This window comes from Cygnus atratus, chromosome 10 (genome assembly GCF_013377495.2).
Source record: "Cygnus atratus isolate AKBS03 ecotype Queensland, Australia chromosome 10, CAtr_DNAZoo_HiC_assembly, whole genome shotgun sequence".
Taxonomy (NCBI): domain Eukaryota; kingdom Metazoa; phylum Chordata; class Aves; order Anseriformes; family Anatidae; genus Cygnus; species Cygnus atratus.
The window spans coordinates 5,522,731-5,539,549 of NC_066371.1; the positions used below are offsets into that span (position 1 = coordinate 5,522,731).

A 16,819-nucleotide genomic window follows, 5' to 3' on the forward strand; every position below is an offset into this window, starting at 1 on the left:
TGTTTGTTTTTTTGGGTCGAAGTGGCGTTTAATTCCTGTCAGTGACAGCCGGGGGACGGGGCGGTCGGGAACAACCCGTCCGCCATGACAGGACGGAGGCGGAAGCGAGGGCGCTGTTCCCCGCCCGCCATGGCGGCCGCTGGGCGGCTGCGCGCCGGGCCCTTGGCGACGTGGAGCGGGCGGGCGCGCAGGCGCCGAGCCCAGCCCAGCGCAGGCCGAGGCCGCCGGCCCCGCCGCTGCCCGGGAGCGGGGCTCCGAGGGCCCGGGGCCGCTGCTCCGGCCGGAGGATGAGCTGGTTCAACGCCTCGCAGCTGTCCAGCTTCGCCAAGCAGGCGCTGTCGCAGGCGCAGAAGTCCATCGACCGGGTGCTGGACATCCAGGCCGAGGAGAGCCCCTGGCCCGACGCCGTCATCCCCGACTACAGCGAGGGTAAGCGGCGGGCCTGGCCGAACCCCCCAGCCCCTGCGCGGGGTTTTCTAATCTTTTTCCCCCTTTACTGAGGAATTCAGGTGATAAAATATCAGGAAGATGAGATATGTGAGGAAAATGGGTGATAAAAACTGTTCTGTGAATAAAAAGGTAGGAATAGTGTTCTTCCCGAGGCACGCATAGGTTCTTTGTGACAGAAGGAGCAGGACAGAAGCCAAGGAGCAGGACAGAAGCCCAAAGCCGGTGGCACCAAGTGAAGTTTCCACTTCTTGTGGCACCGACGTCGTGATCCTGCGCCATCCGCTGAAAGGAGCACACCGCTGGAAGAACGGGCACGGCTTGGAGATGAAAAACTGTCTCCCTTGTACCTGTGGGGTGCCAGCGCAGAAGCTGAAGGAATGGTCAATCCAAAGTTGTCACTTTGAAATGAACAAGCAGGAAGGCAACCTCATGCTAAAAACTGGTTTCTATAAATAGTACCTTAAAGATAAAAACAAATGAAGTAAAAGTTAGGAAAGTAAGGTTTCTAGAACCAGTGTCCTTACTGCAGTTGTATGTACAACTTCATGTACTTGTGGTATGAAGCTATTCTAGGTACACCCGCAGCAGAGTGAGGTTTCTGAAAATTGAAAGCTAAAACAATTGAAAGTGTTTTCTAGGTTACTCAACTATGCTTAATTTTGCATATCTTCAGACTTTTGGGGGAGGAAGGGCTTGTCAGTCACATACTGTCAGTGTCTTACACAGGAATTGTTTATAGCATCTTGTGTAGCACTTAATCTCTTGAAACTTGTCCAAACTATCTTTTTAATTTCATTTATATCTTCGTATCTATAGCACTACTGTAATTCATAAGGAAAACAGCCAAAATCAGACTACTTTTGTTTTGCCTGAAAGAAATAAGTTAGAAGTAACTGGCTGATAACTTTGATTTAGGCCAGCTTCAGAACTCCTCAATTCAGTGATTTTCCAGAGGAGAAGGAAACAGTCATCTTAGTTTTGCTGTGTGTTGTCAGCTTCATGCTGTCACTTAGTGTGTGAGGAAAATATGAGGTCTGTCACAAACTGAAAGGGCCAGAACTCTTCTTATAGTGTAAATCCTACAAATACTTTTTGTAGATAATATTAAAATACGCAATACAAGCTTTTTTCCCGTTTTCTGTAACGACTTATGAAGTGTTTGCGTGCTACTGGCTGATAAATTTTAAGACCTAGTAGTAGTTCCTTGCTTTCTAATCTGTGTAACTTCTAAACCACAGCTCTGCTGATTGTTTTGCCTAGCCTCCTCTCCCTACAGGAAGCAGGAGGCTGCATTCCTTCTCTCTTGTTCCCTGTGCAAAGGCCATGCTTGCTTTTTGTGTCTGAAAAGGCTTAGACTTGCCCTTATGCAAGGCCATGGAATGCTGCATGGGCTGTTCTCCCCTTCCAAGGCACTTTTCTCCATTTTCCTTCTGAAATTCTGTCTTGGAGTTACTGGTATAATTTGTGTATGGCTTCTTTTATGCCTTTGCTCAAGTTACTGTTTAACGTGTCCTTAAGTCCTTGAATTACTGCATTTCTCCCTTCTTTTGTTTTGTTTAAAGATCAGTTCCAAGCTTTGTCAGGAAGTAGAAACAAAAATGTTGCTGCTTGCACTTGTGTTAATATTTGCTTTATACAATATGGGAAACATTGTTTTCTGAACTGTTGCACATAAAGAGACAGTTACTGGAAAATAATTGTTTTCTTGGCATGTCTCTTTTTTATCGTTTTAGGAACAAATTCTCTCATAAGCGGAGGATGGGATACATCTTCCTGGGGTTTAAGTTCAAACACAGAACCACAGAATCAGCCAATATCGCCAACAGCAATCACCAAACCAGTGAGGAGAACGGTAGTAGATGAATCTGAAAACTTCTTCAGTGCCTTTCTCTCTCCAACAGACGTTCAGAATATACAGAAAAATCCAGTGGTGTCCAAACCTCCAGCCAAATCACAGCGACCCAAAGAGGAGGTGAAAAGCGCTTTACAGGAGTCTCAGCACCCCAGTCAGCTGGAAGTACCCGTGACAACAGAGGCAGAAGTGAAGGATTCCTCTGTAGCTGGCCTAGTGGACTTGAAAAACCTTGATATTCCCAAGGAGAAACTAGAAGAGAATTCTGTGCTCAGCGCCAAGCATGAAGAAAGCACGGATGAGGTTACTGACAAAAAGGTGTCTGCTCTAAATCTGAAAGAACCTGAAGATGCTCTCAATGAAAAATCCAGCGCAGGGAGGGTTGGAACGGGAGGCGTACTGGGTAGCACTTCACAGTCTCTTAATGCAGGTACAAAAGACGTGGGTTTGGAAACTAAGGAGCAAAAAAGTGAGGACAGGCAAAGCAATACGCCATCACCTCCAATTAGCACTTTCTCTTCGGGGACATCCACAACTAGTGATATTGAGGTTTTGGACCACGAAAGTGTAATAAGTGAGAGCTCAGTAAGTTCGAGACAAGAAGCCGCAGATTCAAAATCCAGTCTCCACCTAATGCAGACATCATTTCAGCTTTTATCTACGTCTGCCTGCGCGGATTATAATCGTTTAGATGACTTCCAAAAAATGACCGAGAGCTGCTGCTCCTCGGATGCTTTTGAAAGAATAGATTCGTTTAGCGTACAGTCGTTAGATAGTAGGAGTGTCAGTGAGATCAATTCAGACGACGAATCAGGCAGGGCTGGTACTTCAGCGTCTGTCACTGTCAGTCCTTCTGCCCCAAAGACAGAAACGGTTGACGCCCTGAAAAGTAAATCTGAAGATCTAAATGACAGTCCCGTGTTACATGCTGAGGAAGCTGAGATGGAAGAGAGTGGCAGAAGCGCGACCCCTGTTAATTCCGAGCAGCCAGATGTTTTGGTTGCTACTGTGCAAACTGATGAAGAAGAGGTTGTGAAAGAGGAGACCGAGCCACAGCAGGATGTTGGTGAAAAGCTGCTGGAAGAGGACTCTGAAAAGCAAGAGCTTAAAAAGGTAACGGCAAGCACACCCTTTAAATATGGATGCAATTCCCATCACCTCATTACAGAGGTATTAGGTTCACCTCGAATGAATTGATTAATGCTGAGTTAACTTGTAGAAAATTCTCTGCTGTTCTGCAGTGGAAGAATACTGGTGCAGTTTCTGGGCAAATCATTTGGGGTTTCACTTAAGTTCAATTGTCAGCACTGTGAATTGTGACTACTGCTAGCAAGCAGGAAGCCTTCCTAAGTCAGATGTGTTATTTTGTGTGGTACAAACTTATAAAAAGAAAGGTACGTTAGGTATTTTAATGAAGCAGGTAGGTATCGTTATGGATAATGAATAGATATGAAGAAATCTGGATGGCTAGCTTAAATAGATGGGTTAACTAGAGATGTGGAGAAGTAGGATGCTCCAGAGGGTGGAAGGCTTAGCTGGAGCTTTGTGTGCACTATTTTTTTCCATTTCCTCTGTCACCTTCCTGTCCCTCTGTTCTTGTTTTTAAATTCTGAGCTGCTTTGACAACTTATACTCTGTTTTTTCTACGTTTTGTTTCAGACATAGTGTATTTGCATAATATCTGACGTAGGTGCGCCCTACTCTTGGCCTTGCTCTGTAGGCGTGTTTGCAGTAGTGATAGCATTTCCAAGAGTAATAAGGGAAAAGCAATTGCTTATGGAAATTCATAAAGCCCCAGTCTAATTTGTATTTTAAGGAAAATATTTCTTGGTGTAAATTGTAGAGAATGTCATATAAATTCCTTAGGAAGCTCCATGGAGTGCTGTACCAGAATTTTCCGGTCTTATTGAAGAGTTTAAGGGAAATGTCGTTAATGCACCAGAGCAGATTTTGTCTTTCACTGCCATGCTGAGTGACGTTTATAAAACCTGTTCCATTTCTTTGTATTGGTATATATGTGTGTGTTACTCCTCTATGCTTAGCTTTCTAAAGTCTGATAATTAGATAATTTTGATGATGTATTAAGATCTCCTGACTCTGCCTGGAAGTTTGCTTTCCTCATCCAATGCTGTCAGTTCACAGAAGAGACCTTTTCAAATGTCAATTATTCTGTGATTCTGTAAAGAGTGGTATGAGGAGCACAGTGGGGAGTCTCAATGGTTAATGTTAGCTGTAGTTTTATAGGCTATCGGCTCTGTTTAAAAACTTGTGTAATTGAACATAACTTGAATTTATTGAGGAGGTTAGCTGAGTCATGTGTACTTAGCAGGATTTTTTTTGTTAAAACTCTAGTAAACAGGTATCTTGTGTTTAGATATTGCCTAGTTCTACATTAACGTAGCAGAAATGTGGTCATCTTCACTATCTTAAGCTTCTCAATTCTTTTAGGAATTTGAACTAAAATTTTTAATGTTGGAGGAGGGGGGAGGAAGGGGAAGCCTGCCCCTCTCGTGTTTCAATTGTCCCATTCATCTGATCTTTGTGTGTTAAAATGTTTTCCAGATGATTGATTCGTTAACAGAGAAGCTGGAGAAGAGAGAAACACAGTTATTAAGTACTAGTAAAGAAAAGGCACGCCTGGAAGAAGCTTATGATAACCTAAAAGAGTAAGTATGAAAATAGACACAGTCATTGGTGTAACTAACTTTACTGTAATACAAACAGTATTACAATGTAAATATTATCATTGTGACCAAATGATAAAACAGGTGCCTTTTATAACTAGAGCGAAGGTTGCAAAGGATGTGCCCTGTTTAGGAAATGTGGAAATAAAAATACCATTACAGCACATGCAGTCTTTTTTATTTCTTGGGGGCAAAACCTCTTTTGGGAAGGCTGATGGGAAACAGGTGTGCAGAGGCAGATTTCAATATTAAGAAAGATCTTTATTATAAGACTGGGTTTTGATATTAATGGAAACTGACTGCTCTGATACAGATAGATTAGCTTGATTTACTAAGTAATTTGCTGAGGAAAACGGAGGCAGTGAAAACATTGTAGGAAGACTGGTGGTAGGAAAAAACCAGAATTAATTGTTTAATTCAGTTAGAATGAAAAATGAAAAGTTGAATCTGCCAATTTACTGATCAAATATGAGGTGTAGAAATTTATGAATAATATGTGAAGATATTATTTAATGACTAAATTGATCTTAACTTAAAAATAAGTTTAATCATTTGCCCTGTACATGGTACAGACTAAGAGGTTATTCTGAAAGAACTTGATCAAGGAGCAAAACATTTAAGGTAAATCTAGAGTTTGGTTATTTTCACTGTTAAATTGCTGAGTTAATAAAGACCTTTGGTACTTCCAATATGGATGTGTTTTTTGACCTGTTGGTAAAATGTGTAAAGATTATAAACGCGTTTTAAAAGCATTTAGGACAGCCTGTTGCAAACTGTTCGGGATGTCACATAACAATGAAACTGTTCTGAAATGTTAATTTTAAATGTAGTGAAGTGTTCAGAATGAAAGAAGAGACCAGTAGCATTTCATCTCTTAAAGAGGAGTTTGCTCAGCGAATAGCGGATGCTGAAAAGAAGCTCCAGCTTGCATGCAAGGAAAGAGATGCAGCTAAAAAGGTAACCGGCTTTTTAATGAAACTAATCCTTGGAGGTTTTTAAAACTTGATGGAATAGGGCAATCTGATTGGACTGGGAAGTTAGCTTTACGTTAAATACAGGGTTGGATCAGATAACTTCCAGAGGTCCCTTCCCAGCCTAAATTGTTCTTGAAGAAAAGCCTTTTGAGAGGGAGGGGAAAAGAAGGTGATCAGTGCAATTGTGCCTCTAGCCATAAATACATTCTAATGAATGGTCCTAAGTACTTTGTTCCATTCTTTAGGAAGTAAAGACTGTTAAAGAAGAATTGGCTACTAGACTTAATACTAATGAAACTGCTGAATTACTGAAAGAAAAAGAAGAACAAATCAAAGGATTGATGGAGGAAGGTAAGATTTTATTTTTAAGTAAAACTTTGTAGAATAATTTGAAATGTACTGTCTTAGCACAAAAGCCTTCCTTATATGGGGAAAAATACCTTATTTGAAGCATGTTAGACGTGTCTATACATTTAAACTACTTAGTTAATGGCAAAGAGCAACGGGGTCCATCAGTCGAATGCAGATGGCTGGAGGGATAGTTTTTGTGACATGCCTTAAAAGGTACCTTGAGATAAAACCACTGTGCAGTGCAGCGCTCTGTGTTCCATTTGGTAAAGATCTGACCAGAGCATTGTTCAAGCCATTTCTACGGTATCTCCCCTACTACTTATTAACTTTGGAAGTAAGTTATAGTTATTAAATGAACTGGCCGTTATGCTTTTTTTTCCTGTTAAGATGATTTCTTCTGCTTTCAAAGCCTTTTCAATGACTGTCCTATCTCACTGTAGCTTAGTGTAGTGAGGTCATTTTGAGGTGGACTGGAAGCTTAAGAATTTGCATGAAAATACAATTAAATGTTTCATTATATGTTTGGTTATTATTTTCACGGGGCTGGAGGGCAGAGAAAGGTGTGAATGGAGACTGTTCATAGAATAACAGGCAATATGTGCTAACTTTGTGTGTGTTTTCTTCACAGGAGAAAAGCTTTCCAAACAGCAGCTACACAATTCCAACATGATTAAGAAATTAAGAGCAAAGGAGAAAGAAAGAGAAAATATTAATACAAAACAGAACAAAAAGATTAAGGAACTGGAAGAAGAGTTGCAGCATTTAAAACAGGTGAGTTTTTTCTTTTTTTTGAAAAAGCTTTTTAGATTGGCTGCAGAGTAGCCTTTTGGGGAAGCTCTAGGTAGCCTTTTTTTTTTCTTTCCTGGGAGACTTTTCTAATTCGTATTACTGGAACACGGAGATGTGATTTCAGTAGTTTTAAATTGCAGTTATCTCTCTCTCCAGCTGCTTGTTTGCACTTGTGTTGTTGGTTGTCAGATAATGGACTGATGAAATTTGAGTTGAAAAAACTGTATTGGCCAAATTTGGGCAGTTTTCTCGATTGGTTTGTGAGTTGAATCACGGACTTGCAAGCAGAAGATCTAGCAGGAGGAAATATGTGCAATTGTGTGGTGACGAAGTGCTCCCTCCTCGGGAGAGATGGCCTTTCTCCTGCCTTTCTCTTTTGCAAGATGTTAGATGGCTTCGGTCACTTTGTGTAACTTAATTCTGAATCAGTCACCACAGCTGTCATTGTCCTTGCTCAAGGTGGTGTGATCCACCCCGTGCGCTGGGATTAATCTGATGCTTGTTTGCACTCCAATAGGTACTTGATGGTAAGGAAGACCTTGAGAAGCAGCATCGAGATAATATTAAACAACTGAACAATGTTGTTGAGCGACAGGAAAAGGATCTTGCTAAGCTTCAGGCAGAAGTGGAAGACCTTGAGGAACGGAACAGAAGCGTGCAGGCAGCACTCGACAGTGCGTACAAGTAAGCAGATATTTGGGTGCCTGTTTTGAACTGTACAATCAGCTTCCATGTCTATTTCTTGTGCGATGATTCCAAGATGCTACAATGATACATAATGAAGTTATTTGTGAAGTTACGGTTGGCATTGTGTAAACTGCAAAAAGCATGGCTTTCCTGTCTTCCTCCCCCAGGGAACTTGCAGATCTTCATAAAGCTAATGCTACAAAGGACAGTGAGGCACAAGAAGCAGCACTAAGTCGGGAAATGAAGGCAAAGGAAGAGCTTGGGTTAGCTCTGGAGAAGGCCCAGGATGAGGCACGACAGCAACAAGAAGCTTTGGCAATTCAGGTGAGTCTTAAATGTGGAGAATAGAACTTACTGAATGAACAGATGTGCTTGGGTGGGGTGTGCATTTGCCATAATGAACCAGACACGATATTAGGTGCAACTCATTTCTGTCTACTAAGCAATACCTAGTGGATTTCTTTTCTGTAAACTTGAGTTCAGCCTCTAGTGGTAGTTGTGCTAAACTTTAGAATTTAATTTTCTTTAAAAAAAGACGTCTAATTTTACATGTCTAAATAAAGTTGCTTTGACAGTTTGCATATTTAAGTCTGTATTGGTTGAATCATGATGCAAATTTCAACGAATGTAATTGGACAAAATATTTAGTGATACATAAATTACATAACTTTGTGTGCTTGCAAAACTCAAGCCTTTACCTTGTACCCCATCTGACATTGTTTTAAAATGGGAGAGGACCGTAGCAATGGGTAGATGGCACTGTGATGTTTGGCAAGAGATTAGTAACAATGCCTTGCTTGTTTAGGTGTCAGACCTGAGGCTAGCGCTGCAACGTGCAGAACAGCAGGCAGCGAGAAAAGAAGATTATTTACGCCAGGAAATCAGTGAACTACAACAGGTATTGTAGCAAATAAGACAATGCCAACCCATACCTGCAAGGAGAACTTCTAAAAACTGAAGACAAAAAGCTAACGTCATTAATAAATAGCCTATGTATTTAGCTGATGTAGTGTGATAGCGTTTCAATCCATTACATCGTTTTAAAGCTTTAATATGTTTAATTTGTGATTTCAGAGACTCCAGGAAGCAGAAAGTCGGAACCAAGAACTAAGTCAAAGTGTTACATCTGCTACACGACCACTTCTCCGGCAGATAGAAAATTTGCAAGCCACACTGGGAGCACAAACCTCTTCATGGGAAAAATTGGAAAAGAACCTTTCTGACAGACTTGGTAAGATGGTTTTAGCTTATACTGAGCTGTGAGACTCTTGACGAAGATGTGAGGTAGCTGAAGGTAAATTAAAAGGGCTTGATGTTTGCCCAAGGAGTATATGAGTGGGTTGAGAGACATAAGCACAAAATGTTTTCCTGTAAGGAAATGATGTGTGAGGTATTTTGTCGGGGTTCTTGGACAGGTAATTCTCTGTTTCCCTTTAAAATAGTGTAATAAGATAGTAAGAGGTGTGATGGTATGCATGTACTTAGGACATCTGAAAGAAGCATGGACATTGAGACACTAAAAGAGCACCATCATTTTTTCAAAAAAAAAAAAAAAAGTTGCCTCTCAAACACTGACAAAAATCCATTTTGATGCATAAATAATTGGATCACGTTATAGCTGTGTGAGCCTAAAAGGTAAATTCCATGTTTTTTTATTTAATATTAGGTGAGTCTCAAACTCTTCTAGCAGCAGCTGCTGAGAGAGAACGGGCTGCTACAGAAGAGCTTCTGTCTAATAAAATTCAGATGTCATCTACTGAGTCTCAGAATAGTCTTTTAAGGCAAGAAAATACTCGCCTTCAGGCTCAGCTGGAAGTGGAGAGAAACAAACTGAAGAAAATGGAAGATGAAAACAGTAGGTGAGTGAAATGAAGTAAGCTATCTATTATATAACCATCTGCAGAAAATCTTTGCAAGCTGGAAGATCTTTTTGAGTGTTGCTGCTACTGTAAAAAAAAAAAAAAATGACAGCTCCTAAGAAAGCTTCCGAACTTGTTAAGGATCTTTTGTTTCATATTAAAGATTGTCTGAAGCATGTTACTTTCACAGCGTTTTAAAATCTTGAAGCTGTGTGTGTATTAAAATTTGCTGTGGTTTAACTGTGGTAGGCAGCTAAATGCCACACAGCTCTGCGCTCACTTTCTGTACCTCTTTGATGTAGGTACGAGGTTGAACTAGAAGGACTCAAGGATGAATATGCAAAAACCTTGGAAGATGCAAAGAAAGAAAAGGTATTGTCTATTTCCTCTTTAAACTGTTATCGACACCTCTGCTGGCAGGGGGTTAACAACCTGTATTCATTTTTGTAGACGCTGCTAGCTACTCAGTTAGAAATGGAGAAAATGAAGGTTGAACAGGAAAGAAAGAAGGCCATTCTTATGCAAGAAGCAGCAAAGGAGAAGGTACCAAAAACTGATGTTTCTGTTCGATTTTATTGAGACTATCCCTATTCTACTAGTTTTCTAGAATCTGAAACTGTGGCAAGCAGCAAAGTGGGCGTACAGCAGTGCAGTATATATTGTGAACCTAGGCATTGGGAACTTCTCTTTTTCTTTATCGTGCCTGCCTTTTATTTCCACTGAAATAAGTGCTGTTGTGAAACTCACTGAAGTGAGTCTTAAGGAATATTCTAGTTAACCTGAGAAGAGATAAAATACAGATACTGATTGTTTTAATCTTCTGATTTATTAATGCTTTGGGATTCATCTTCTTCTGAAGCTCCTTGTTTTCTTTGCTTATACTGCTAGCATTGCTTCCCCTGAATGCCTGTTCTGAGTTTCACATGGTTGTGTGTAATGTGCCGCATGCCTTCCAGCTTAGGTCACAAGTCACAAAATGGGCCTCCAGAGTCAGTAACTTTGTTCCTCCTGATTAGCAGTTGATATTCAAGTAAAACTGTTTCTATTCTGGTTACTTACTGCTTCTAGTTCTAAAATCTGACTGCTTTATCCTTCCGAGGCTAGTATTCTTTCAGATGCTGCCTTTAAAAGAGGTCAGTCTCTTTGGAAGGTATGTCAGTCACGTGAGAAATCTCAGCGTTGAATTTGTAAACTTTAAAACAACAACAAACAAATTAAAATGAAGTTAACATACATTCCAGAAAGAGACCTACTTCTGATTGTGTCATCCTTCTTGTGATGCGTTTGGGCGTACAAAACTGCCTCTGCATCTCCCTTGGCTACTGAAAGAGAAGTTATTTTGTTGTAGTTTGCAACTTCTGTGTCTTTGTTTTCTGAAAAGTCTAAAGAGTTAAGCGTAGGCTAGAAGCATTAGTAGTGCAATAATTCTTCATTGTCGAACTTAACATATGTTTTTCATAGGAGGGGAGAGGAAAAGGCAGTCTTTTTCTTTTCTTTTTTTTTTCTTTTTTTTACAGAATCTTTCACCATCTTACCAACTCTTTTCTGTAACTAACTGGTGGTGATGTGGGGTTTCTCTTGTGTGCTTTTTTAAAAATTTATTTATTGTTTTATTTAAGGATCGGAAGTCATTTACAGCTGAAACAGTTTCAAGCACTCCAAGTATTTCGCGTTCTAGTTCCGTAAGTGGAGTTGACATGGCAGGTCTTCAGACTTCTTTCCTCTCACAGGTATGTATCACTAATACTGGCTTTTTGATAGGCTTTTTTTCCCTTTTCAGGAAGCTTTATTAATGTTGAAAATGACTCTTCAAGAGTATACTGGTTTTAGGTGAGGCAAAAGCTTACAAAACTTGCTTACGAGATGTCTGACTATAAAGCATCTGTGAAAGACAGCATGAAACGACATTTTTTACTGCAGACTAATGTGTATATGCATTGATGCTGAGTTCACGTGACTAATTTCAGGTAGAAAATTTGAATAACACTGGTAGAAGTCAAACAGACTTTTTTTTTACTAGCAATACTGGCTTAGTGCACAAGCCCATTCCTTAGACAATATCATCAACTGTTGCAGTCTTTATGAAGTCTGCTGCTTCTGCTGCTTTCCTACGGATACGGTTATCAATGTCCAAGTTAAATGATAGTTGTATGTGTGACATGAGAGCTTGCCACTAAGGAGCTATCAGATGGCAAATATACACTTTAAGCTCTTGTTTTAAAAGTGAATGTTAAGTATTGAAATGCTTGCCTAGTAACAGTGTAATTTTAAATCTTAAATAAAATAGTACTTAAGGCGAGGGAGGATTTCAAAGCGTGTACTTGTTTTGTTGGGTTTTAAGGTTCTCTAACCTTTTGTTTGTAGGATGATTCTCATGATCACTCATTTGGGCCAATAGCTACTAGTGGGAGTAATCTTTATGAGGCTATAAGGATGGGAGCAGGTTCAAGTATAATTGAAAACCTTCAATCACAGCTAAAACTAAGAGATGGAGAGATTTCACATCTACAGGTACTGTAGTTACTCTATTATATAATGAAATGCAGCGCTTCTAAATTTAAACATTAATTCAGTCAGTTTTGTTTCATTGATTTTGTATTCAAAACGCTTGGTCCCAGACAGAGCAGACTGACAGTTCTGTTAACCAGGATAGCCACTGGAGGTGTGTGTAGCGATGAGCAAGAGAAACATTTATTGCTTCTTCTCTTGTTTTGGCAAGCACCTATCAAAAGAACTTAACTTGCCTGTCGGGAGGAAGAAGAAGGGTGGTGGGGTGAGGAACAACACTCATCAGATCTGAGTGAGAAGAAAGTGAGAGTGCTTCCAGGGGATGCTCTTTCTGGCTTATAGAAAAAGCTTTAATTGCTGTTTCATTCTGGCTTATAAGAAAAAGCTTTAATTGCCATTTCAAAATATTTTTCCTTTTTTTTTTTTTTTTTTAATAAAAAAGGTAAATTTTCTTTTTTCTAATTGTGAAACATATTTCCCTTAGCTGGAAATTGGGAACCTTGAAAAAACTCGATCAATAATGGCAGAAGAATTGGTTAAATTAACAAATCAAAATGACGAACTTGAAGAAAAAGTGAGGGAAATACCAAAATTGCGTGCACAGTTAAAGGTCAGTGCATTTGTGTTGTCAATCTGATGTGTTATTGTTTTTTTTTTTTAATACCCCTATCCATTTGTGGTTATACTTAAATGTGTTCCTAATCATAAATTACCTGGTTTTTATGATTTATTGGAATCTGGTTATCCCTCCTCCATGACTGGTAGTCACTTCAAAATGTAGCTGTTAAAATGTCTGCTGTGCATGAAATTGCATGCTAAACTGGGAAGAGAGCATTTTTTTCTTCGCATAAGACACTTTCTTGAAGTCTAGTCTTTAAGTGAAGGAGGTGTTTTGATAAACAGCCTGGAATTATGAGAGTTTAAGGCTGAGTGAGTGTGTGGCAGTGATATAGTTAATGGGACAAATATTTTAATCCTCTAAGCATATCAGAACTTTAAGTTGGGAAATAGTTTTGGAATAACTTTGGAAATGATTATTGTTCTATAAATACACAATTTAAATTTTCCCATGAAACGTTTCACAGGCGCTGGTACTTCCTGTAGTAAAACTTAGGTGTAATTTGCTAACTATTTTTTAATGTGTGTGGCAACTGAACTTCAAAGTGCTTTCATAGTTCCTCTGTAGCCAGCATTAATTCTTTATTGTCAAGAATTTTTGTCTTTGGAGTCTCTTCCTCTTGTATCTGGAGAATAAATCTAGCCATATTCAGACAGTCAGAGTCTTTTTAAAGAGTTCACTGTCATTGTCAGTGTCATTGTAAAATACTTACACTTTGATAAACTAACACTGTGCTTGTTTTCCGTAGTAGTGTAAAAACACTGTCCTAGCAGCAACTTTTAGAGTTGAAAGATGGTCAAATAACAAACTCCATTATTGCAGGACTTGGATCAAAGATACAATACAATTCTTCAGATGTACGGAGAGAAAGCGGAGGAAGCTGAAGAACTACGATTAGATCTGGAGGATGTGAAAAACATGTACAAGACTCAGATAGATGAACTTTTAAAGCAAAGACAAAATTAACTCCTGCTGGAACTCTTAATATTGTAACAGATTGTATAGATAATTGTTTATGTAAATGCTGAATTTAAATGTCTTGTAAAAAAAAATAACTGTATGATAGAAAATGTCTATATAATAAGTTCATATGTTAAAAAAATCAATGCTTTAAGTGTCTTGTACTGTCTGCAGTTAAATTATTTGTGCAATATTTAAATTTTTTAAAGTCATCTCTGTGTTTAAGTTTTTACTAAACAATGGACCATTTTACTTGTAAACAGTAGCGAAAAAGATGATCGTGACCTCCTGAGACAGCACTAGAAGGTATGAGTTTTACTAAAGCAGCCCTTCATTTGTAAACTTTGCATACCCATGAAAAATGATATTAGAAGTCTTTCTAAACACGTTCGTAATACGAGTTTTTCTAAAATCTCACTGGCTAACTTTTAATAACAAAATAGTAGCGGCTTGCTGTCTGAAACATAATTGGTGCATATTTTTATGAAAGGAAAATCTTATATTTGTACTTGCAGTGTCTGAACGTGATAGGACAATAGTTCTATAGTGTAAAATAGTCATCCAAATTCAGTTTTTTCAACGTCCTTTAAAGCAGAGCGTGACACTTAAGATGAAATTGTAATTTATAAAGTTTCATCTGTCTATTGCTTGTGTTGTATCTCATGAGCTGTCTAGACAGCTGCTCTGCTTGTAATTCTAAATGTGGTTAAATAACATCCAAAATACAAAGTATTCAATATTTGCTCTAGGGTTGGATGCAGACTTTTAACAGTAGCTAAAACAGTTCAGAAGAATGCTGAAAAATATTTTAATGAAATAATTGCTGCTCTCATGTAATCGTTCCCTGTATATAAATAACAAGGTTTAGACTTTTGCAAAACTGTGCTGTGGCTTAATATAGTTTTCAAGCAAGTCTCCAGTGGCTGCAAAGTATTTCTCATGCTGTTCTTTAAGTAAAGTATTGGTTAAATAGCATCCACGTGGCTTGACATTTAGCTGCGTTTTGGGTCATGTCAGAGGAAACTTTTGAATTGGACCCTTGGGAATGCTGAGAAACGGGGGAAGAAGCTTGCATCTTCCTCTGCATTCCAGACAGCAACTATTTCACTTTATCTCAGAATTGTGGCTGTGATAGGCACTCATGTGAAACACTGCAGTTTAAATTCTTTGCCTATCATGCTATTGCCTCCACAGCAAGGGGTTTCGTTTGCATTGTAACTTGTGTTAGAGAGCTCTGTTCCTGCTTGTGTGTTCAGTGGACAGAAAGAGACAAAGGACGTGAGTGATGAGAAGCTGCTTTTGGAGAAAAGCCTCTCAGTAATATAACTCATCTGCCTGTGAAAGATTTATTCCTTATTAGGAGAACAGTTAAGTCACTGGATTTACACAAGCGAGGGTAAGTTTGTGGAACAACCTAGTGCAGTGTGACATTCAGACATATTCTGAGGATTTCAATAAATCAATAGAGCAAGAACACTAAAAATTACCTTAACTGCCCATCTGTCACAGAAATTTTAACTTCCCTAAATAAAGGACTGCTTTTTTTTTGGGTGATGGTGGGCAGAATCTACCCTCTTACTGTCTTAGTTTCAGTTTTGGAAACCAAGGTCAAACCATATTGTTAACAATTTAAAACCTTGCCATCATATTGAAGTGTGCTTGATGTGCTTTAAATTTAAGAGGAAAAAAAAAAAACAATACCCTAAAAACATTTGAACTTACTGGCTTGTGGCATATTAAGTCAGAATTATGATGTGCACCTGTTAGAAGCTCATCCAGTTCTTGAAAAACAGAACCCATTCTTGGGGAAGCGACTAATTTACACCTCATTCTCACTGCCTAGGCAAGTACAAAAGAAATATTGTTTGAAAGCTTACTCAAAGTATACTGTTACTTTCTCATCCTTGGTAGATAGTGGAAAGGCCTCTGTTCGTGTGGGTGGGTTTGGATGAGGTACAGGCTACACTGGTACAGGTTTCCTTGGGCATGGTGTTGCATCCTTTATGAACAAAGGAGCAAATGTTAAAAATCCTATGTATCCATTCATCAGAGCAAGGGTTGGTTCTGTTATTTTTTTTTCCTGTTCCAACTTTGTTACACTTTATGTATGTTTTGCTAAGGGCTATAAAGATCCTTGAAACAACATGGTTTATCACAAGGTGAAAATGGAACCCTTGGTTTCTATTTGTAAAATGTGTATAAACTGTAAAAAGCACGGGTCAGGGTAAAATAAAATTTTACGCCAAGGGTGTGCTCTGATTCTCTTTGACAAAGACGTAAAACGTTTTTTGTAGGTTTTTCGTCTTGGTAGGCATGTATGAACTTAGTGGTGTGAAAGGGAAACACTGAGGTTGGAAAGGGCTGTCAGCTACATCCCAGGTACTCTGGATTTAACTAGAGCTACATCCCTCGGTTAATCGTGTGGCATCATGCGTATTTAGGTACAAGAGCCGCGCTTATTTATAAATTCACAGCGGTAATGGGATTAAAGATCATGCGGAATTCGGACTAATTTCCTTTATTCGGGTGAAACAGCTTTCTAGCACCCCGTGCCGCGGGGGCTGTCAGGGGAAGCGGGGCAGGGGGACCCCCGCGGTCAGTCCTTGTCCTGCCGTGTGGGGCCGGGCACTTGCCGCCTGCCTCCTTTCCCCACCTGTCAGTGAGGCACAAAGGGCCTCGCCTGGGGGGAAGGATTCACATTACTTCAAGCGATCGCCAAGGTTGAAAACGGAGTAAAACCTTTATTCGGTTTACTGCGGCCCCTGGGGTGCAGCGGGGGGGGCTCGGCCTCGTGTAGGGGCGCGGGGCCGGGCCGGGAGCTCCGGGGGAAATGAGACAATGGGGTGCTGCGGGGCTGCGCTTCCTGCCGAGCCGCGGCAGGAAAAGGCCTTTTTTTTCTCCACATCCTTAAAAAACAGCGCAAGGAACGGACTTTATTTTGGGTAGCAAAAGGAAGACGCGCCGACAGCCTTAATCACCGGCACCATTTCCCTTGAGAGGCCGTGGGGCAGCGCCGCGACACCCCCGTGCCCGGGCACGGAGGGGGACGACCTGGCCGCCGGGCGGGGGGGTTGACCTGGCCGCCG

General features: G+C 40.0%; 1 protein-coding gene across 1 annotated transcript; it reads left to right on the forward strand.

The window, feature by feature from the left end:
* The first annotated feature begins 170 nt into the window (after positions 1-170).
* TMF1 (TATA element modulatory factor 1) lies at positions 171-15,983 on the forward strand. The gene is made up of 17 exons (XM_035547071.2): positions 171-429; positions 2,184-3,415; positions 4,865-4,968; positions 5,817-5,943; positions 6,206-6,311; positions 6,940-7,082; positions 7,618-7,784; positions 7,955-8,111; positions 8,593-8,685; positions 8,862-9,018; positions 9,454-9,646; positions 9,949-10,018; positions 10,097-10,189; positions 11,266-11,376; positions 12,011-12,157; positions 12,639-12,764; positions 13,596-15,983. Exons 1-17 carry the CDS (start codon positions 288-290, stop codon positions 13,737-13,739), a joined length of 3,312 nt encoding a protein of 1,103 aa, XP_035402964.1. The 5' UTR covers positions 171-287; the 3' UTR covers positions 13,740-15,983.
* Positions 15,984-16,819: the final 836 nt, after the last annotated feature.